Source organism: Phascolarctos cinereus, unplaced genomic scaffold (assembly GCF_003287225.1).
Source record: "Phascolarctos cinereus isolate Bilbo 61053 unplaced genomic scaffold, phaCin_HiC Scaffold_5;HRSCAF=322, whole genome shotgun sequence".
Classification (NCBI taxonomy): Eukaryota; Metazoa; Chordata; class Mammalia; order Diprotodontia; family Phascolarctidae; genus Phascolarctos; species Phascolarctos cinereus.
The window spans coordinates 20,338,855-20,360,278 of NW_027555958.1; the positions used below are offsets into that span (position 1 = coordinate 20,338,855).

The following is a 21,424-nucleotide window of genomic DNA, read 5'->3' on the forward strand; positions in this document are numbered from 1 at the left end:
TCCCCCGTGGCGCCTCTGGCGGCGGCCGCAATAGGCGGGGAGCCAGCCGGCGCTCGCCCCTGATTGGCTCACGCTGGCCGTCGCTCAGCCCCCGATGGCCCCGCCCCTCCTCGGCTCCTGCCGGGTAGTTGGGCTGCGGCGCAATAGAGGGCAGTGTGAAGAGGTGAGAGGTCAAGTTATGTAAGCGCCGGCCGCCAGCTCTCGCTTTTCGGGGACACGGGCGGGGGGACCACTTTGGGTCGGAAGCAGTGGGCGACCAGCGGGGTCCAGGGCTAAGTGAGGGGGAGAGGGGCAGCGGAGGGGTCAATCCGGAGAATCCCCTCTTTACGGACACTGCGCCATCTGTCACCGACGGCGACACTGACATCCGGGCACTTCGGTCCGTGCGCCGGAGGGGAGGGGGCGGGGCGCGCGCGTCCGGGGGCTTTGTCTTTCCTCTTGGGCCCCGCCCCCGTCTTAAAGGGACCGCGGGCGGCGCGGGGCCACACCCCAGGAAGGTGCCCAAGGCCAAGGCCCGGGAGGGACCCAGTACCCCCTGGCTCGAGGGGCCGCCTGCAGTGGCTCACTGGGGGCACTTGGGAGGGCAGGCGTTAAAGGAAACAAAGCCAGTTCTCGGCATCCTTCAAGCCGGGGGAGCCCCCGCTTTGTTATAGGAGACCCCCCCCCGGCGCTCCCTTGGCCGCACTCTCGGCTGCTTGGCCCCGGCCCCGCCTCCTCTCCCCCACCCCCCAAAACGCCTTGCGGACACAGCCCGGAGGCCTGGGGTCCCGTAGAAGGGTCAGTGCGTCAGAGAAAGGGCGGACAGCGCTGTGGGGGACTGGAGGGGGCACCTCAAAAAAGGAGGTGGCCCCGGGCGGTTGGGGGGTGGCCCAGGGCTCGCGTCCTGCCCAGGACCCCGTCTCCCTGAAGTCTGGGTCCGGATCCGACCCGGAGCATCGCAGGACCCGGAGCGGGCCACTTAGGTGTTGGGGGATGGGCGATGTCAGGCCGCCCCCAGTAACCGCTCGGAACAACCCAAAGTTTGTTTTGTAACTCTCGGAGTTAACCAAGTAATATTTTGTTCTGTTACTGTAATGGCTCCAAGGACTTAGGTTCAAGTCCAGAATCCGAGGCCTGGCCCTCGGCGGTGTTCATCTGTAAAACGAAGTGGCAGCTCCAGCTGTTCAAGATCTGTAAACGAGGGAAGCAGCGCTCCAGACTTGTGTAAATTTGGTGTTCCTCCTCCCCTCAATACCTATAAGGGCTTTGCGCCTTCCATGCAGGAGTCGTGGGAAGGGAATGACTATCCGAACCTACTATGTGGCTAAGCCGTGTCCTCAGCGCTTTTTAAAGAAACAATATTTGATCGTCACAATCCTGGGACGTAGATGCTGTTATTCTGCCCATTTTACAGATAAGGAAACTGAGGCCAAGTGGTAACTTGCCTAGGGTCACACATCTCAGGAAATATCTTAATACAGATTTGAATTCAAGTCTTCCGGACTCCAGGCCCAGCTCTGACTACCACACTAAATAAAATGTCGATTTAAGGTTCCCAACTCACCTATCTGCAACGCTTAAATACACTATATTTGAGGAAGGGAAAAAATGGTAAGAAAGAAGAAACCAGAGGGGACCAACTTCACAGAAAATTCAAGACTTCTAGAACAGCCTGTTCATTGCCATACTTGACCCATGTTTGTTTTGTTAGCCTCCTTACAAACTCCCAACTTGGAGGCGGGTCATTCCTTTCTGGCTCCTCTTGACAAAATGAGGCTTGTATAGACCTTGATAAAATGTGATCTTCGGGGGGGGGGGCATCTTAGCTTGGTCTGTGTTTCCAGTGCATAGCATAGTACTAAGGTATACAGTAGATTCTTAATAAGTGCTTGATTCTGGGTAAAGGAGAGCTAATGGTTTGTAGGCGGCAATAGGAATCTGCAGAGGGACAGTATCCAAATACTATGTCTCTACCCTGAAAGGAAGGAACCTCTGAGAGGCTGGCACATAGCCCAGCCAGAATCCCCTCCTCCACCACACCCCCACCCCATGGCCCCTCCCTTAAGCAGCCCATCCCACCTGGGAACTGGAACCTTGGTTTAGGTCCTTTCCTTACTCCAAATCTAAATCTGTCTCTTTGACTAAGCTGCTCCCCATCCTCCTTTTTTGAGCCAAGCTTAAGAAACTCAATTCCCTTCCCTAGGACTGACTGCCTTTTGAATACTAAGTCCACCAGAAGGTAATCTCCTTAAGGACCCAGAGAGTTTGAATTCTAAATCTTTTCTCCAGACTGAACTTCCTGGTGTCTTCAGGTAGTCTGCAAGTCTTTTGCAGTCCTTATTTGAGGCACCTCAAAAGCAAAACAAAACTGTTAGCCCGAGGGACAAAAGAAAAGGGAATGTAAGCATGACTGATCACTTATTTTTTAGCTTTTTAAAAAGAGATTTATAATGCTAAATACTCCAAACAATAGCTGACATTTATACAGGTTTTAAAGGGCAACCTGTCAGACATCAGTCATTTATAAAGAATTTACTCTGTGCCTGGCACAGATCTAAACTGAGGATATCTGGGGGGGGGGGGGAAGCCAAACTGGGATTCCTGCCCCCAAGGGGGAGATGTTCTGTAATGGAGGGATAAAACCAGAAGATAACTAGGTACATACAAGACATATGCATAAATGGGAGGTAATTTCTAAGGAAAGGTATCTGGGGGGACCAGGAAAAGCCACCTGAAGAAGGGGGCATTTGAGATGCATCTTGAAGGAAGTCAGGAGGCAGAGGTGAAAAAGAAAAAAACGTTCCAAGCCCAGGAGACAGCCAGTGCAAAGGGACAGAGCCCAAAAATAGTTACATGAAGGAACAGCCAGTGGGCCCAAGTAGCTGGATTGTGGCTTGTCTGGGGAGGAGTTAAGTGTAACCAGACTGCAAAGGGTCCTAGTGGTGGTGGGCTTAAAAAGCCGAACAGAGTCTATTTGACCCTGGTGGTAGTAGAGAGCCATTGAAGATTGAGGGGAAGGATGGTAACTCGGGTCAGCAGACTGAAGGATGGATTGAAGTGGGAAGACTTGAGGCAAGGAAACCAATTTGAGGTTTTCAAAATTACTTTTGTACATTTTATTTATTTGATGAAAGATGATAAAAAAATCAGTTTCTTCCCAGTGAGGAACTTTGCTGATCATTAATGGACTGTATCCACAACGTCCTAGATTTAGTGTTGGGAGGGACCTCAGCAATACCCTCATTTTTAAGAGATGAGCAAATGGAAGCCTTGTCCTGAAAGCAGTCAGCTGCCGAGCCAGGCCCTGACCCCAAGATCCTCTGACTCCCCCCAGACTCGGTGTTTTGGGGCTGCTTCCCCTCAGAGTCAGCAGCAAGAGCTAATAGCTAGGCTCTCCTAGCCTCTGGTCCCACTTGCTTTGCCTTTTTCTGCTTTTTGTGGGCAGGGAACTGCTTTAAGGCTGATTTCTGGGCCAAGGGGAGTCAGTACTTTTGGGGGAGCAAAGCTTTCCTATGCTCTGACGTTGAAGTCAAACAACTTTATTTTGTCTCCATAATTTGTTGACTTGTAAGAGTTAGCGAGGGTGTCGGTGAAAGGGCAGGGCTGTCATTATTGTGTTCTTCAGACTCAACGTTTCCCGATTTTTCAAAAATAATTTTGTCCTTAATTCGATGGGTGCTCCTTCCTCCCTCTGGGGCCTCTTCTGGATAACAAAGCCGACTGACGTGACCAGTTAGTCAACTAGTATTTATTAAGCTGAAGAAGCAGGTAGGTGGCTTGGTCATGGAGTCTGGAAGACCTGAGTTCAAATTCAGCCTCAGACACTAGCTTTGTGAACCAAACCAGGGCAAGTCACTTAATCGGTCTGTCTCAGTTTTCCCATCTCTAAAAGGGAGATAATACCTCTCCTAGTAGTGGTGAGGATAACTGCTATATAAATGCTTATTCCATTCTTATTCAGTTCTCTTCTCCCTCGGGTGATCCCAGCTCAGAGCTAAGCACTGGGAATACCAAAAGGAAAAAAGAAGTCCTTGCCCTCAAGGAGCTTATAGTCAAATGGGGAAGACATCACACAAAAGGAAGCTGAAAAGGGGGTAGGGGTGAGAACAAAATGGCTAAATCCAGAGCAGTGCGGCCCTGTGGGAAAAGAAGAGACGGCTGGCCTAGGAGCTCTCCAATCTGAGGGAGGGGCCCCAGGGGCTGGGGGTACAAATGAGGAGTGATTTCCTGTGTTGATCTCCCCTTAGAATTTGAGTGACTGAGGACAGATATTTTTATCTGGTCTCTCACAGCTGGTACTTTTCCTGGTATGCTGTAGGTGTTTAAAATCAATGGGTATTGAATTGACCTGTTAAATGGAAGTAACATCCTGTCCCAAGGCTCCCCTGAAACTTCCAGTTGGCTCACCTTGGCCTAGAGGGGTGGCCTCAGGAGATAATGATTTAGCCTTCAGAGCTTTCCTTAATCTCACCCTGCTTACCAGTTCTACCTACTGGATCCCTGTTAAATCCTCAAGAAGCAGCCAGACACCAGGCTCCTTCCAGTCTGGAGCACTTGAATTACTTATGCTACCCCCGAGCAGTCAGTCAGTAAGCAGGTATTGGGCCTGGCCTGTGTTAGGTGCCCTTTAAGGAGTGGCCGTCAATGACAACGTGAAAACCACTAGACACCAATAAGATGCCTACGGGCTGCATGGGAGACAATCAATAGAGGCGAGGCAGTGAGTAGCCTTAGGAGGAATCAGGAAAGAGCCAGCAGGCCCTTCCCTGTCCTGTCCAAGGCTCCTCAAAGTCCAGTCTTTCATGAGCCTTTGGAGGCGAAGGTCCGTGCCATGCACTCGGGGGGGGGGGGGGGGGAAGCCAGTACAAATGCACTGCCTTGGGAGAGAGGTTCTCTTTGGTGAAGCACAGCCAAGTACATAGAGCTGAATACTTAGTCACGCATGTGACCCCTGCAAGTTAGACCTTCTCCAGTCACTTTGTAGTTTGCTGGGTGCTGGTTGTGTCTTCTCTGAGGGTGGAGTTACTCAGGGGTGGGGCCTGTATCTCTCCCTTCTTTGGATCTAGGATATGACCTAGCCTTCGGCTGAACAGCTTGGACCCCTAATGAATGCTGACTCATTCTGCAGAAGAGGGATGAAGAGCTATCGGGCTATTCCTGGCACTTAATTGGGCTGAGGCTGAGGGCTCTTTGGCCAAGTTACCTGGTGCCAGCTTACTTGCTGGGATAAGCAGATCCCCCCATGTGTCACTTTTGGTAAGGGAGTGGGCATTCTTTGCCTCTACTTTATAGTGCTTTGAGAGGCCACCTATCATACTCTAGAATGCTAGGCTTACAGTCAGGAAGATCCTGCCTTGAACCATGGGCACTGAACCATGAGTCATTCTGATTTCAGCAGTCAAAGAGGAGGAGGAAGGGCATTCTAGGCAAGAGGAAAAGCATGAAGGACAGAGGCACAGGGTGCAAGAGTATAGGACGAGACTGGGAACAGACGGCTGAATGCCTACTCTGTGCCAGGCACTGTTCTAACCACTAGAGGTAAAACACACACAAATCCCTGCCCTGAAGGTGCTTACACCCTAATGGAAAAAGGCAAACACCAAAGAGAAGGAAGGAGAGGAAGGGAAGTAGCATGATAAAGTCCCTTGCCCCAAAGGGAATCTGGCTCCCCTGGTCTACAGGCCCCAGCCCCTCATCTCCCTTTGAAAGCCTTAGCCTACCTTTTAATCTCATTCACATACCTTTCAGTTCCTTCATTATCTATTCCCATTGTCTATTCAATCTCTTAGACATTTCAATCTCTGGAAATTCTCACCCAGACCCTTTTCCCAGACCCTTCCCTGGTCACCCAAAGTATATAAGATCTACCCTGGCCCTCATTCGGGGCTGAGAATCTCAGGCCCACAAGGCTGAGACCTTCTCATGCCTGCCCGTCCTTAAGGGTGTCACCTGACCTATATGTTTTATCAGTAATAAACTTTTCCTCTGGCTGAAGATTTGAGTTGAATTCTTTTAGGCAGGGCCCGGTACCGTGATTTTGGGGTTCCAGCAGCACCCCAAAACCTCTAGACCTCTTCAGCCTGAGGGTTCTAATGAGGCATGAGAACCAAGGCCCATTGGATCTTGCAGGATAATGAGATTTCCCAATGGTGAGAGCATGGTGAAGACAGTCCAAAAGGAGTGCATCCAGATGGGAAAGGACTTCTGTCACTGCCTTGCTGAGAACGTCAAGGATGCACAATTTCATGGGGAGCAGGTCCAGCCCCTCAGTGACTTGTCTTCAGCCGGCCTCTACAACACACTAAACTTGGGGAAGCTGGCCCTCTCCCAACAGACACTCAGTTATCAGTGGGTCAGTCTTGAAGCTATTCCAGATGAGTAAGAGCTGCTTGCAGAACATTCAAGACCTCACAGTCACCATCACACCATGGTCATCAGCATGCTTACTAATGGATTTCTATTCCACAGGTGTTTTATTAAGCCTTTACTTTGTGCAGAGTACAAGAGAGATACAGTTTAAATAAGGAAAGTATGTCCCAACTCTAAAATATCATTCACACTTTAGTAGGGTAATACAGAAGTATAGTATAGAGGAAAGAGCCTGCCTTTGCCAAGTCCTTCAACCACTCCAAGCCTTGGTAAAGGAGGATAATACTACCTGGAGTGTGTCCTCTAGGTGTGTCAATTGCTACCATCATTAATCTTATCATGCAACTCTAATCTGATATTATATATGTATAAGTAAGTCTATATAGTGGCACCAAGGTCCAAAGCAGGAAATCATGACTGCCTGGAGGTACCAAAGAAGTCATCTAAATTCATCTTGAAAGAATGGGTGGGGAATTCAGAAGATGGAAGGCAGAAGTGAGGAAAAGCGTGAACAAAAACTCACATCTTGGAAAGCAAACAAGGTATTCAGAAATCAGTAAGCACAGACTACACAGAATGATATCAATGCAATGTAATTACATAAGCATTTATTAAATGCCTGCTGTGTGCAAGGAGCTATGTGCAAGGCACTATGCTAAGTGCTAGGGACACAAAAGAAAAAAAGTTTTTGTCCTCAAAGAGAGCCTCTATTCCATAAACTAAGGCTGGAAAGATAGGATTAAAATTATATGTGTATATATGTGTAATATATGTGTGTATAATTGTGTGTGTGTAAAAATTTCTGGTGGGTAAGTAGGTGGTACAATGGATAGAGTACCGGGTCTAAAGTCTGGAAGGCTCATCTTCTTGAGTTCAAATATAGGCTCAGACACTTATTGACTGTGTGACCCTGGGCAAGTCACTTCACCAAGAAAACCCCAAGTGGGGTAACAGAGAGTCAGACACAACTGAAAGGACTGAACAACATATATTTAAATGTTGTATTCAATATATTTTCGTGTGCATTTGTGTATGCTCCTTCCTTCACTTGGAATGCTCTCTGTTCCACTGTCAGTTCTCCAAGGCCCAGACTTAAGTTGCCTCTTCCGAGATACTACTTCCTCATCATCCCTTCCAGAAGTCTCTTCCCTTTGCCCTCTCCCCAGCGTACATTTCACTATTCAAACAGCATTTCTATCCCACCACAAATTGTAATGGCAGGTAGTTGGCAAAGTGGATGTAGCACTGTGCCAGGAGTCAGGAAGACCTGAGTTTAAGTCCTGCCTTAAGACACTTACAAGCTGTCTTACCCTGGGCAAGTCACTTAAACCCTGTTTGCCTCAGTTTCCTCATCTGTCAAATGACCTGGAGAAGGAACTGGCAAACCGCTCCAGTATCTTTGCCAAGAAAATCCCAAATAGTTGGACACAACTGAACAAAAACAAAACGTTATAAAGATTCGTGTTCCCTGATCATGCCTGTTAGACTACACACACACCACAAAGTCACTGCATTTTCTTCGGATAGTGCTGACACAATTAGTAATAGCTAACATTTATATAGTGCTTACCATGTGCCAAGCACTGTGCTAAGAGCTTTATTTGATCCTCACAATAATCCTGGGAGGTAAGTGCCATTATTTTCCCCATTTTACAGATGAGGAAACTGAGGCAAATAGGTGCAGTGACTTGCCTAAGGGTCATACTGCTAGTGTCTGAGGGCTGATTTTGAACTGGGCTCTATCCACTATGCCCCCAGATGCCTGAAATGCTTTTTGTGTTTTTGGTTTTTTTGGTGAGGCAATCAGGGTTAAGTGACTTGCCCAGGGTTACACAGCTAGGAATTGTCAAGTGTCTAAGGCCATATTTGAACTCGGGTCCTCCTAACTCCAGGGCTGGTACTCTATCCACTGTGCCACTTAGCCACTCCCTTAAATTCTTTTTGACTGAATCCAACTAGTACAATTTGTTGTCCAAAAGTATCTTGTACATATAAGTACTCAATAAGTATCTGATGAATTAGCATCACTTTCCAAAGTAGGAATTTGGACAGAGAAAGTCTAATTTTATTATTATTTATTAGTATAATTTCCTTTTACTTGTACTGAACAAACACATGCACCCTCAGGTCTGCTCTGCAGTCTTCCCCAGGGGCTTATCTTGTGTCTGTTCACCCAGGGATTCAGATATGCACAGATAGCAGCCTACAAAGAGTTAGGACTACTTCAAAGGTATTCCTTCTTATCTCCCCAGATCTGCTTCTTCATTTTGCCCATGGAAAAGATGGTGAAAGCCAAGAAAACTTTGGATAGTATAATGGAAAGCCTGTTGGGATTGGAGTGAAAGGATGGCTTGGGAATCCTGGCTTTGCCGCTAATACTGCATATGTGACCTTGGGCAAGTCACTTGATCCCTCTGGGCCTCAGTTTATCAATCAAGGGGGACTAAAAGATCCCTTCCAGCTGTAAGTGGAGCAGCTAGGTAGCGCTGCAGGAGATAAAGCGCCGAGCCAAATTCAGCTTCAGACACTAGCTATGTGACCGTGGGCAAGTCACCTAACCCTGTTTGCCTCAGTTTCATCATCTGTCAAATGGCCTGGAGAAGGAAATGGCAAACTGCTCCAGTATCTTTGCCAAGAAAACCCCAAATAGGGTCATGGAGTCGAACTTCACTGAAAAACACAAGGTCACCTCAGCTCCCAAGAGGGTTCAAGTGCTTCATTTGCTCCTAGGTCTGGATTGATCCAGCTCCCCACCAAAGCTGCTTCTTACTTCCTTTTGTATTTGCATGACTTCTTGGGATGTCCTAAGGCAAGGATTAGTCCTTCACCTGCATTAACTGCACAGTGAGAAAGCCTCAACATTTTCTTCTCCACTTTGGGGTCAGGCAAGCCAGCCTCTAAGAATCTGAAAGATGCCTAGAGAGAGATAAGGAGGCAGCTTGTGCCAGGCAAGTTATCAACCACTACACCTCCACCTCCCTCAGACGCCAAGGGAGAGAGCCCAAAGCCCTGAACCCAAGAGCCCTGGCTACAGCAGTGGCTGCCAGAAACAGTGGCCTGCTTCTCACCTGGCCCCCAGAGCCATTCTGGAGGGGAGGAAGCACTGTGGAGAAGACACCCACCTTCTGTACTCACCAACTGCCATGAACAGGCAGGTCAGCCAAAAAGCCCTGGCAGGGGCAGCACAAACCTGACTTCAAGCCCAATCCCCCAGGGCCATGTCTGGGTAAACAGCTTCCTTCCACCCAGATGCCATCTGGCAAGGACTCCATGGAACCCTGAGCCCCAGCTCCTAGGATGCAGGACACAAAGTTTCCCACCCCCAAAGTACTTGGCATCGTCACATAGTTTCGTAGCAGAAATGAGTATTTTATCAGAACGTTAAAGGTGCACCCTAAGGACCATGGAACCTCTCCATCTGACTTGCTACGGAAGTATTGTCTACCCCTTCAGCATGTGAGCTGCCTGAGAGCCCAGCCAACCTTTTCCTCCTCAGCACTCAGTACAATGATGTGCACACAGTCAGCACTTAATAAATGCTTTGTCATTGTCCAGTGCTGCTGTGGCCTTTTTTTGGTGGTTTGGGCAGTGGTCCAAGCTCGGCTTTCTCAAGTGTCATCCAAGTGGAGAAGCGTGGATCCCAAGAGGCCAGCTGTCTCTTCTAAGGCAGAAATTCTTGTTCACTTTCCAAAAAAGATGGAAAGTAAGAAAATGTTTATCGGAAGTAACTTCAGTTTTAAAATTAAGGTAACACACATTCATAATTACAAAGAAATGGAAGGCCTAGTGAGAAGCAAGTTGGGCAGTGGGTAAGGAAGGATTCATGAAGCACAAAGTGGAAAAATGTTTGGATTTAGAGGCAAAAGACCCAGGTTCAAAGTCTGGTCTCTGTCAGGGACACGCAGATGACCTTGGATAAGACCCCTAGCCACTACTCTGAGCCAGCTGCTTCTTCTACAAAATAATGGGGGCTGAACTAAGTTATCTCCAAGGTCCCTTCTAGCTCTAAACTCTGTTATTTTATTTAGTCCCAGTTATGCTAAACTAGCTTCCAGGTTTCCACGTAGGAAACATTAAAGGTCTGACAAAAAGGATTAAGCAACTGCCCTGAGATGCATGGCCCAGCTTCAGTGGCTCTTCAGTCCCAAGGCTTGGAAGACTGCAAAGCTAGTCTCCTTGTGTTCAGTGAAGGCAGACCAAGAGAACTCTCACTGCTGACACCCTCACAATCAGAATCCCTCTAGAACCCACTACCTGGCCCTTAACAAGCAGCTTACATCTCATCGTAGCATAGTTGAAAGGGCAGAGGTTCAGCTCTCCTAGCTGCCTCGGTACTGGGCTTCATTACTGGTGGGATCTCAGACAAGTAACTTAATCTCTGGGGGCTGAGTTTCCTCATTTACGGAGGGGAAAGCTGTGCTACGTGGCTTCTGAGGTCCCTTCCATTCACATCTGATCCTCTGAAGCATCTTTCAACCACCTTTTCCGGGAATGCCAGGCCTCTGGGCCTTGGAGCTTTAGCCCTTCATCAGAGAAGCAGGGAAGAGAAGCAAAGCACTCACACAACAACAAAGCGTATCTCAAATAGTTTAATTTTAAAAATATTCTATTCAGTGCTAAAATAGGTCTTCACTCGTAGTTGCCCATTTTACTTTTCTTAAAACTTTTTTTTAAACAAAAAATAATATCACAAAGTTCGATTCAACATGCAGATTTCAAAGAAAAGGAAACTTTCCAGAAAGTCTGAGCTGAAGAGGAATTGGGCTTGGTATTCCCAGAACCTCACACTCTTGCTGGGACATGAGCTGCAGCAGCAGTGCTGACCCAGGACTGGGGGCAGGGGCCACACTAGAAGGGACAGGGGCAGGGAAGGGGAAGCGGAGGAAAGAGGGAAAGGGAAGAGTAGCAGCTGGGGAGAGCCTAATGGCAGACGGACAATTAAGGAAGAGGCCAGGGCCCAGGCAAGTGGAAATCCATGTGATCTGCCTCCAAGCTCAATCAGGTGGTGAAGAAGCCCCTCTTTTCCCCAGAAGCCTATAGATTAGGCCACGGCACCCAATCCTGCTCCTTCCTCTCCAGTGCCAGCCCCAGCCACACTCCTACCTGAGGCTAAAGGGCTCACTCTTGCCCTTGCCGGGAGAGCCCAAGGGCCTACAGGCTTCGTCCACAGCTTCCAACAAGGGTCACTAAGATCCCTAAGTGCTTTCTCTCTAGCGGGCATTCATTTCTCTCTGCACTACACTCCCTGGCCAAGCAGCAGCTCAGCCCAAAGAGCAGAGGCCACACAACTAGAGATGATGGCTGATGCTCCAGGCTTGGCTCCCAAAAAAGCAGGGGTAGGGCCTGACACCCAAGGGGTGTGAGCTCCACCTGGAGGACTTCAAGAGCCCAGAGCTTGGGGAACCCTGGGGCCACCCACCTGCAGCCTGAGTCCCCCAAGGAAAGCATAGGGGAAGAAGCAGCCCTCTTCCTAGGAGCAAGCAAACAGGTACCAGGGACAGAAAGATGACGCCATGACCCCAAGTCCTCTGGCCACCTTCCCCACTGCAGTCTTTCAGCCCAGGGGGCTGAGACAGGCAGTGTCTGGACCCCAATGCTTGCCTTCACCCCAGCAACACAGCACAGCCAGGACCAGAACTCAATAAATAGAGGCTAGGGGCCAAGCGGGTAGGGACACCAAGGGTCGCTAGCTCTCTGATGCTGTCTGCAGCACAGCAGACTGCTCCACACAGAAACGCTTTAGTGGTGGGGCACCCGAGTCCTCTTCGTCCTCCGCAGCCTAGGGAGAAGGCAGAGCAGCCAGTTAGAGGAGCCTCGATGGAATGTCGGCCTGGGCCTCCTGCCACGGGAGCTGGGTCAGCCTTCAGGGAGGTCTCGCCCTTCCCTTCTAATACACAGCCCAGTCTCCAGTCCTGGCTGGTCTTCAGGCACCTCTTCCATTTCCATAAGCCTTCTTCAGCGTGGCCATTCCCCATACCAAAAAGCCACTGTCTTTTAGGGGGTTTCTTGGGCACTAGAAAATCCCATGACTTCCTTACCTGTGTCTCTAGTGGGACTGGTTCTTCCTTGGTGAGGGTAGGAGGTTCGTCAGCCACTTCAGAAGCAGGCAGGGATGGTTCTAAAAAGGGAACAAGGTGATTCTAACCACAGGACCTTGATAAGGAAGCTGACCTCTCATGGCCTTTCCAACCTCACCTCCCAACATTCCCCTTCAGAGAACCCTGGGCTCCAGGCAAACTGAATTACTTGCTGTTTTCAAATACAGCTGGTTGTTTCTGATTTCCAAGCCCAGACCCCTAGGACCTTCATTGCCTGGCACAGCCTACCCTTCAGGCAATATGGGGTAGTGGACAGGTCCCTGGACTTGGAGTCAGGAAGACTGACTGAAATCTTGTCTCAGACACTACCTGTGTGTGTGACCCTGGACAAGTCATCTAACTTTGCTGGGTCTCCATGCTCTAACTCTATGGTCCAATGGTCCCTTCCAGGCTCTGCTTACTCCAGCTCCTTCCAATTCCTTCAATGCCATCTCCTCCATGAAACAACATTCCCTATTCTGCTCTCTTCATCCAGAAAGGCTGCTTTTGTCCTCCAAACATAGCACTTCTCATTTCATGTTCATATTAATATTCATATTCAAAACTGTCATTGTCTGCAAATCCACTACATGCTGGAATTAACGACCCCATGTTCATTGTCTACCTCTTTGTTCAACAGCTGGACCACTGCCTGGTGGGAATCTAACTGACAGACAGGTAGCCCATCCATAGCACCTTCAGTACTGTGCCTCTACCCCCCACACCTTCTTCCCAACGCATACTGGGTGATCCAAGCTTCTGCTCTTTGCCTTTCGTTTTGGACCGAGGAAAGCAGCACCACAGTGAAGTCTCAGCACTTACCCTCCAGGATCTCCTGGCCTAATGTGGGTGGCTGGGAATCATCTGTTCGGAAATCTGAGGTGTGCGCTGGGCTCAGTGACTCACTCTGCTGGGGGCTAGGGCTTGAGTTGGTGCTACTGTCCACCTTGAGCTGATAGACGTCAGACATGGAGCTCTGGTTACTATTCTCATCTGAAAGCCAAGTTCAACCAAGGAAGGAGTGTAAGGGGCAAGCAGAGAGGGGGCATGTGGGAGCAGTCCCAAGGGCTCAGCTTCACCCTAAGCACTGCAGAGGGCCACAGGGACCTGACCTTTACTAGCAGCACCTCAAAGTCCCGCAGGGTGTAATCAGATTTGTTTTACTAAGGCAAACATGTCACATTTTGGTGCCAGTGTAGACACTAAATGGATTTGTAATCTTTACATCTGTGAGCTATTCATGCTTTAGGAGGAGGGTCACTGTCAGAGTGAGAATGTCCATCCTAGCCTTCCTCTTAGCTGTGGCCCTGCTATTTTTATAAAATGTCACCCAAGCACAGACCCTTGAAGGACTTCAGACAACAGAACCCAATCTACCACCTCCAGCTGGGATGACCTCTAAGGTATCACACAGCTGGGTGGTTCTTCATCTGTGTCTAAATCCTTCCAGTGATAGAAAACTCAGTGTCTCATAAAGCAGCCTGTTCCACTACTGAAGAGCCCAGGTTTTTAGAAAGTTCTTCCTTGGGGGGTAGAACAATCTACACTCAGCATTTTGGTGAATATGTACAACCACTGGATTGGAGAAAGGTTGGTGACTAAAAGATTTCCTCCATTCAAATGAAAAAAGGCCTCATTCTCAAGCCATTTTCCACTTGAATTTTATGTTAATCACAAAACACAAGATGAACCCAAACCCCAAAGAACAAAAGGTTGTTCAATTACTAAATGAAAAAAAGAGTGAACCTACAATCTGGCACATCCTAGGAAGAGAACAAACAGTCTTCCCCAAAACTAAGGAAGCTTCGCCTACAGGCCTGCTCCTCTGGAGTGTAGTTAACAAAGATCTCTGATCTAATTACCAGATTCTGCCTATTTTAGGAATTAGGCACACTCTCTAACTTGATTAGTTCCCCAATTCCTGAGACAGTAAGAGTATCAGAGCAAGACCCTGTTACTACATCAATTCCTTAACTTTGATTACCTAAGAGCCACCTGGGTATGGTGGGCTTCCTGGAGTCCCTCAGTCAATAACCACTTAGGAGCACTCATCGCGGGCAGGCCTGGTGATAAAGGCTGGCATGCAAAGAAAGGAGAAACCAGCTCCATAGCTTAAGGAGGAGCAAACAAGTAAATAACTAGGTCATGCTGATATGAGCAGAGCAGGTTGAAGTTAATCTGAGAAGGGGAGGGTCTCCAGCTAAAGAGGGGATTTGAGTCATCTTGAAAAAGAGCAGGAGCACCTAGGTAGCACAGCGGATAAAGCCCTGGCCTTGGGAGTCAGCTGGACATGAGTTCAAATCCGGCCTCAGACACCTGACACTCACTAGCTATGTGACTCTAGGCAAGTCACTTAACCCCGATTGCCTCACCCCCCAAAAAAAAAAGAGCAGAAATGATTCCACATTCCTTCTTACAGAGCGAAAATCGATTTCTGTTCTACAAAACTTTTATACGGCCAAACATGCTCAAGACTTTCAGCTGCTGCTGAAATCACACTGACCTGACCGATGGACAGGCCCAGCAGCTGCTCATCCTCCCAGTATTAAGTCTGTGGGGGAGACCAGAGCATGGTTTTGAGCATAAAAGTTCCGTCACCAAACAGACCTGCATGAGCCCTTCTCATCTTTCTCCCCTGTTTTCTCCACTCAACAGCTCCTGCACGGTCAGGACTGGAAACCTGCCCGCTGGGCACAAAGGCACGTACGTCTTGTAGAAGCCCTGGCTTTGGCCACTCTGCTAAAAGGACAAGAGCAGAACACGGGGCCCTTCACTAAAGGCAACTAGAACTTACCTTGGAATTCAAGAAGGAGAGAAGAGTTGGCAGAGGCATCAGAGGGAAAACCATTAGGTTCTCGGGCTGCTGAATTATTCGATTTTGATTTCTCCTTCTGGAAAAAGAAACACCAAGAGGTCAGAGTTGAGCAGGAGGACATGTCTGTTGCTGTCACTTGGAAGAATGCTTGGGCACAGGCAAAGGTGCAGGAACCCCTCTGGAGAGGGGTTGAGGGCCTGAGTGCAGGGCGGCAACAGCAGAACAGAATGCTCATGTCGTTCCCCTCTGCCTGCTCTTACTTCCCAATTCTGACACTGAGATCTCTCAGTCAAGAATCAGTCAGTCAATAAACATTTATTAAGTACCTTTAATGTGCCAGGAACTATATGCTAAGTACCAGGCCATACAAGGAAAGACAAAAGACAGTGTCTACTCTCAAGGAGCTCATGATCTAATGAGATCTAAAGAGAGGAGATGCAAACAGCTGTGTCCACACAAGCTGGAGACAAGAGAAATTAGAGATCATCAACAAGCTCTTCTGCCTGGTCCAGGCGCAGAGGTGAAGGTGAGCAAGAAACAAAGAAGATCGTGTGTCCCCGGTTTCAGGAAAAAAGGAAGTGACCTTCTCCCAGGGACACTAGGTGGGCCCCAGCCAAAGGGCAGGAAGGATTTGTAAGGGACCAAGTGGGGGAGCAGGCCCCAGGAGCCCCACCCTGCTCTTTCTGCTGCACCTCTACAAAGTGCATTCCCCAGGGTCCCCGCCAGGCCCATCCCCTCTCTGACCAGGACAGTGGCTACTTATGTGGGAGACCAACAGGAGAAACTTCTTCACTTATCTGGAGGGAAACAGTATTCATTAGACTGCAAAGTTAGCCTACCCCATACCTTCCACATAACTGGTCAGGGTAAGGAGTAATCTCAACACAGAAACTAGAAGGCAAGAAAACGGAACCGTCCCACTCACTCACCTCTTTGCTGTCGGCTACTGGCACCCATTTAAATATCCTAAGGGATGTGTCCCCCACAGTCACCCACTTCTTCTCCCTAAAAGGAAGGCACTGGTTAGAGCTGACCAAGGAGGTTATAGAACTCCCACTTTCTCATCTCAGGGCTCCTTACCAGTCAGCTCCCTCTGCTAGGAATGCTCTTCTAAACAAATATTGCTCAAAAGTCTCCTCATCTTGGAAGAGTTCTATGTCTAACTATGCCTGGCCACATTCCCAACATTAGACTGTTTCTACTGGAATACACTTGGACAGTCTTTTCTTCTTCTCCTAGAATGCAGCAAGTAGAAACACCTTTCCAGACTCAACCACTGCAAGGCCAGAACTGGGAAGGGATCAGGGAGAGTACTGGGATACATTCCCCTGCCCCCCGAGAGCAAACTAATGTTCATTTTCTTATGCTGTTGCTAGGAAGGAACAAAACAACAAACTGTTCCACAGTCCCTTCTTTTCCACAGGTGTACATCTGCATTTTAATTCGACTCCAAGAACCAGGACTCCTCCTTCCCTTTTCTTTTTTCCTCCACACACCCCTGGAGGGGGATCTCTGGACAGAATGAGTGCTCAGTACTTGAAGATGAGTAACTGAGCAGTTTTACCACGAGAAAACATTTCTGGCCTCAAACTGGTGAGACAGCAGGAGGGAAAGAAGGGCTAGGGATTCCCAAACCTTCCCCACAGTGCTTTATGAAATGACTGTGAATGTGAGCCCTGTTAGGTCATCTCCACTTGTCGTCTATTCTGTAAAATGAAGAAAATGCTCACTCTCTCTCTGTAGGTGATTACCAGAAAGAGATGCTTTTCACCTCCCTGGAAGGTTGTTGTGAGAAAAGCATTTGGTAAACCATAAAGTGTTTGATGCATGTCAGTTATGATGATGATGACTAATTTAAATGAAGGGAATTTATTCACTAAGGGTCGGGGCAGGCAGCCATTCTGAAAAAGGCTCTGGGGGAGTGGGAGGGGCACTGAGAGACAGTTTCCTGGAACAGGGAGGCCCCACTGTCCTCCGAAGACTTCACCTGGAGCCACAGGGTAAGGACACTGGTCAGCTGGAGAGTATCAAGACCAGGAGAACCCTAGGTCAGAGGAGCCAGGGATGCATAGCATAGAGAAGACTTCAAGGATAGGGCATCTGTCTCCAAGTTTCTGAAGGACTTCCTAAGGAGGAGAGACTGAGAACTGAGGACCTGAAAATTTAAGCTTGACATCAGGGGAACCTCCAAATAGTTAGGGCTGTGCAGGAGTGAGATGGGCTATGGTGCCTAAGAAGACGGCCAGGGGGCACCACAACGCACAGAGCACTGGGCTTAAAGTTAGGGAAACCCGAACTCTGATCTGGCCTCAGATATTCACATTTAACCTGTCTGCCTCAGTTTTCTTGGCAGTAAAATGGGAAAAAATAACTGCACCTATTTGCCAGGGTTGTTGTCAGGATAAAATAAAATGAAATAATATTTATAAGGCGCTTAGCACAGTGCCTGGCACATAGTAGGTACTATGTAAATGCTTGTTCCTTTCTCTTAGAAGTCTGCAAGCAGAAGCTGGAAGCCCTGCTTGATTAAGCTTTAGTGGAGTCTTCTTGAGCACAACTTGGAACAGATGTGATTCTAGAGTCCAGTGCTGCCTTGGAGTGAGGAGAACTCGGGTTCAAGTTCTGCCTTTAACACTTATTATACTGGTCTCGGCCACATCCCTTCTCTGCCCTGAGCCCCAGCTTGGACTAGATGGCCTCTAGGCTCCCTTCCAGTTCTGCAGCTATGATCTTCTAAGTTCATCTCAAATTCTGAAAGAGTTTTTCAGTTAACTGGAGAATTCCTGTTCTAGAAGCGAAGATCTGAATAGTTCTTCCTTTTTTCTTGCCCTAAATTATACGGCCAGAAACAGAGGAAAACTCACTGCCCAGGATATAAGAAACAAAATGCCAAAATTGTATTTATATGTTTCATGTGTGGGAGAAATATCTACATAGTTCAAAAGGAGGGGGGAAAAGGAAAGCCATGGCTCCATTAGCTGGACGGATGAAGACTGTTAAATTAATTTGAAAATTGACTTGATAACTTCTTGACCTCAGACAGTTCAAAGATTCACAAACATCTTATTAATTAACTTATTCTTAAAAGGGAAAAAGAGTTGGTAGGGAAGGGAACCTACATTCAGAAGACAGAAACAAAGTGATGAAATGACCTGCCCATGGTCACTTAAGTCCTTGGTTAGGTTAGGAAAATAATCAGGACACCAGATTCTCCAACTAGAGCAAGGTAAGTCAAAAGGAGGCTCTCTTGTAGCTCCAGAACAACAGCACCTTTAATGGCCTTATTTAGTATACAAGTTAGAGGATGATGGCATGAAAGTAACAGAGTTTCCTTTTCCTGACCTGTTACTTCCCTCAACTTCACAATAGAGATACTTCAGAAACGAATAGAAAAAAATAAAATCCTACTGATTCCAAGCAGTAATAAGGCAATGCAAGGCTCTGAAATCCCTCAGCAAAACAAGAAATAAAAGGGGATAGACTGATTATTCTCAGAAATTTCCCAACTCAACATGTACACAAAGAACAGGGTTCAATAGATGCTGACTTCACAAGACAAATGGGTGCAAGGAGTTGTTTGAGAGGAGATACGTGACAAGTACCAAGAAGCAACATGGCACAGCAGAGTGTGCACATGGCTTAGAATCATAGAACAATAGGTTTGGAGCTCAGACAGGACCTTGCTCAGAGGTGCTAACATGGGCTGCTTACTCACAAACCTAGAGCTGGAAAGGACTTCCAAGTCGGTTAATCCAATATCCTTATTTTACTGATGAGGAAACTGAAGCCCAGATATTTCCTCCACTTGCCTAAAGTCACACTGCTAGACAGTGGTAATGCCAGGATTTGAACCAGAGTCCTCTGATCCCTCTTTCCAATTCCATATGGTTTTCCTGTGTCTCAGCTTCCATAGCAAAAACAAAAGATTTCAAATCTCCTCTACTCAAGTGCCACCTCCTACAGAAAGCTTTTCTAAGGATCCTAGAATTAAAGCGGGAAGGTACCTCAGAGACCATATAGTACACCTCCTTCAGCTGGCAGGGCCGAAAGCTCCTTTGATATTACTTATATCAGTCGCTAACACCTTCCACGGGAAAGTCACTTTGTAGATATTTTGTATTTAATTTTGTACTTAGATGTTCCCTCCAAAAGAATATAAACTTGAAGGCGGGGTCTTTTTTTTTCAGTCTTTTCATTGCTTAACACAGTATCTAGCAGGCTGTAAGCATTTTAAAAAGCCTTGCAAATTAAGCTGGGCAATACTGAGCCCCAGGGATACAAAGATTTCATGAAAACTCCTGCTCTCAAGGAAGTTACATGCTAATGGCAAACACCTGCATAAACTGATACCAAGTAACAGGAGGAGACACTAGTTGCTGTGTGGAAGGGGGGGAAATCAGGAAAGGCTGCTATACAGGACTCGTGACTGAGACTTGGAGGATTCGAAAAGGGGGCGAATTCCAGTTGTGGTGGATATCCTGCGGAGACGCGCTAAAGCCCAAAGGGCGCACTAACATAGTCTGACTTCACAGGAGCTGAAAGCCTTAGATAAGCGGAGTTAAGAAAAGTCACTCCATACCGGGGTACCCCGAAGGCCAGAGCGGACCGCGGGGTGGGTCACGCCAGGGCCCTCGAACCCAGGGCTACCGGAATGTTCCGGACGTGGCACCCTCTGAGGGTCGGGGCCCGGGACAGAGGACAAGGCCGGAGCCTCAGCAAGCATGCACCTGCTTCCCAAGCAGCCCGGATCAGAATAATCACCGGCTCCGAGGGGGCGTGCCCAGTGTCACGTGCGAGGGCGGCTCCAGACGCCGGCAGCGCGCTGATTGGCCGAGGTCGGCGCGTCCTTTTCCTCGGCGCAGGCGCAGCAGCCGATAGCTCCGCCTTCCTCCTCTTTCCCCCCGCCCCCCGCCTCCGGCGCCGGCCGGCCGGCTCCCACCCCTCCTCAGCCCGCCCCGCTCTGGCTCGGCCGTGGCCCCGCGCCCTGCCCCCTCACCCCCACACACATCACCCCCACCCCCACCCCCGGCAGCTCCTCACCATTTCCGCACTTTTTCGATGGCGGCCATCACCTTTTTGATGTCATCTTTGGCCCGGCTGCGGGTCTCGGCCCGGACGGACCGGCCCGACATGGCGGCGGCGGGAGCGGCGGGGGCCGGGGCTCTGCTCCCGAGACACGGAGAAGCGCGCGCCGCACGCGCCGCCACCGCCCGCCCGCCGCTGCCGCCGCCTCAGTCGCGTCACCGGCGGCACCGCCCCCGCCCGCCCCGCCTCCCTCTGCCGCCGCCTCCGCGCCCTCCTCCGGCGCGCGCCCCGCGGGGCTCGCGCCCGGCCCAGCGCGCCTGCGCGGCCCTCTCGGGAAACCCCGCCCCCCACCTGCTTCCTGGGTCCTCAGCGCTGAGCCCAGAGCTCCCTGGGGAGAGGAAGAGGGGACGGGGAGGAGCATGTGCACGTGCCTCTGAGGGGGGCGGGGATAGAAGCACGAGGACGCACCTGCTGGGAGGCTGCCTGTGGCCAGCCCTGAAGCTTCTGCTGCTCTACGCCCCTCCGCTGGGTTGGAGCCCCGAGGTGGGGGAGAGGTCCTGACCTTGTTCTGCGGGCCTTGAAGGAGCGCCTGTCACTTGGGAGGTCCCACTCCTAAAAACCTCCCTGAGCTGCTGGAAATCAGGGGTCCTTCATCTTCTTTGAGCCTTGGACCCCTCCTCAGAATCATGCTTTTTGTAAAAATGCATTGAATACGTATGGTCAGGAAGGAAACCAATTATATTTAAATGGAGTTATCAAAATAAATAGCAAAAGTTTTTAAAAGTTCACAATCTATGCCCAGAGCCCTTGGTGCCCGTGGGCTCCAAGTTAAGAAGCCATGGAGTAGCTGCTAAGCTCACCCCCCAGAGGCCCTCCCCATTGATGCCCCTCTCCCAACGTTAGAGTAGTGGAAGAATATATGGATATGTGTTTTTAGATTTGTAAACATGAAATACATTTAATAATATAGTAAAATGTATTTATGTATTTTAAAAATTATATGTTCATTCATTTATGCATTTGTTTAATGGCCTCCTGGTTTCCCTGCTTCCAATCATTTTGCATACGGCATACAAATTCAGATTCAGTTCAAGAAACTACAAACCTATAGTCTACAGAATAACGTGTATGTAGTATATTGTATTGTATTGCATATAGT

At 48.9% G+C, this 21,424-nt stretch overlaps 1 protein-coding gene and 1 long non-coding RNA gene across 2 annotated transcripts; one reads left to right on the forward strand and one right to left on the reverse strand.

Annotated features, from left to right (window-relative positions):
- The first annotated feature begins 83 nt into the window (after nt 1–83).
- LOC144457475 (uncharacterized) lies at nt 84–9,902 on the forward strand. Its single transcript, XR_013486806.1, has 2 exons — nt 84–163; nt 8,601–9,902. It is a non-coding gene; the product is annotated as an uncharacterized LOC144457475 (long non-coding RNA).
- Nucleotides 9,903–10,923: 1,021 nt separating this feature from the next.
- BCL7B (BAF chromatin remodeling complex subunit BCL7B) lies at nt 10,924–20,473 on the reverse strand. Its single transcript, XM_021005733.2, has 6 exons — nt 20,281–20,473; nt 16,170–16,245; nt 15,220–15,316; nt 13,248–13,418; nt 12,387–12,466; nt 10,924–12,127 (listed from the first exon to the last, which is right to left on the reverse strand). The coding sequence occupies exons 1-6, from the start codon at nt 20,370–20,372 to the stop codon at nt 12,035–12,037; spliced, it is 609 nt and encodes a 202-aa protein (XP_020861392.1). The 5' UTR covers nt 20,373–20,473; the 3' UTR covers nt 10,924–12,034.
- Between the last annotated feature and the right edge of the window lie 951 nt (nt 20,474–21,424).

Bases quoted from the DNA above. Each gene is read 5' to 3' on its own strand.
- BCL7B (XM_021005733.2), bottom strand. From the start codon at position 20,372: ATGTCGGGCCGGTCCGTCCGGGCCGAGACCCGCAGCCGGGCCAAAGAT. The intron at 16,246-20,280 runs GTGAGGAGCTGC...CCTTCCTTTTAG, and splicing joins ATCGAAAAAGTGCGGAAATG to GGAGAAGAAGTGGGTGACTG. The intron at 15,317-16,169 runs GTGAGTGAGTGG...TTCTTTTTCCAG, and splicing joins CAGTAGCCGACAGCAAAGAG to AAGGAGAAATCAAAATCGAA.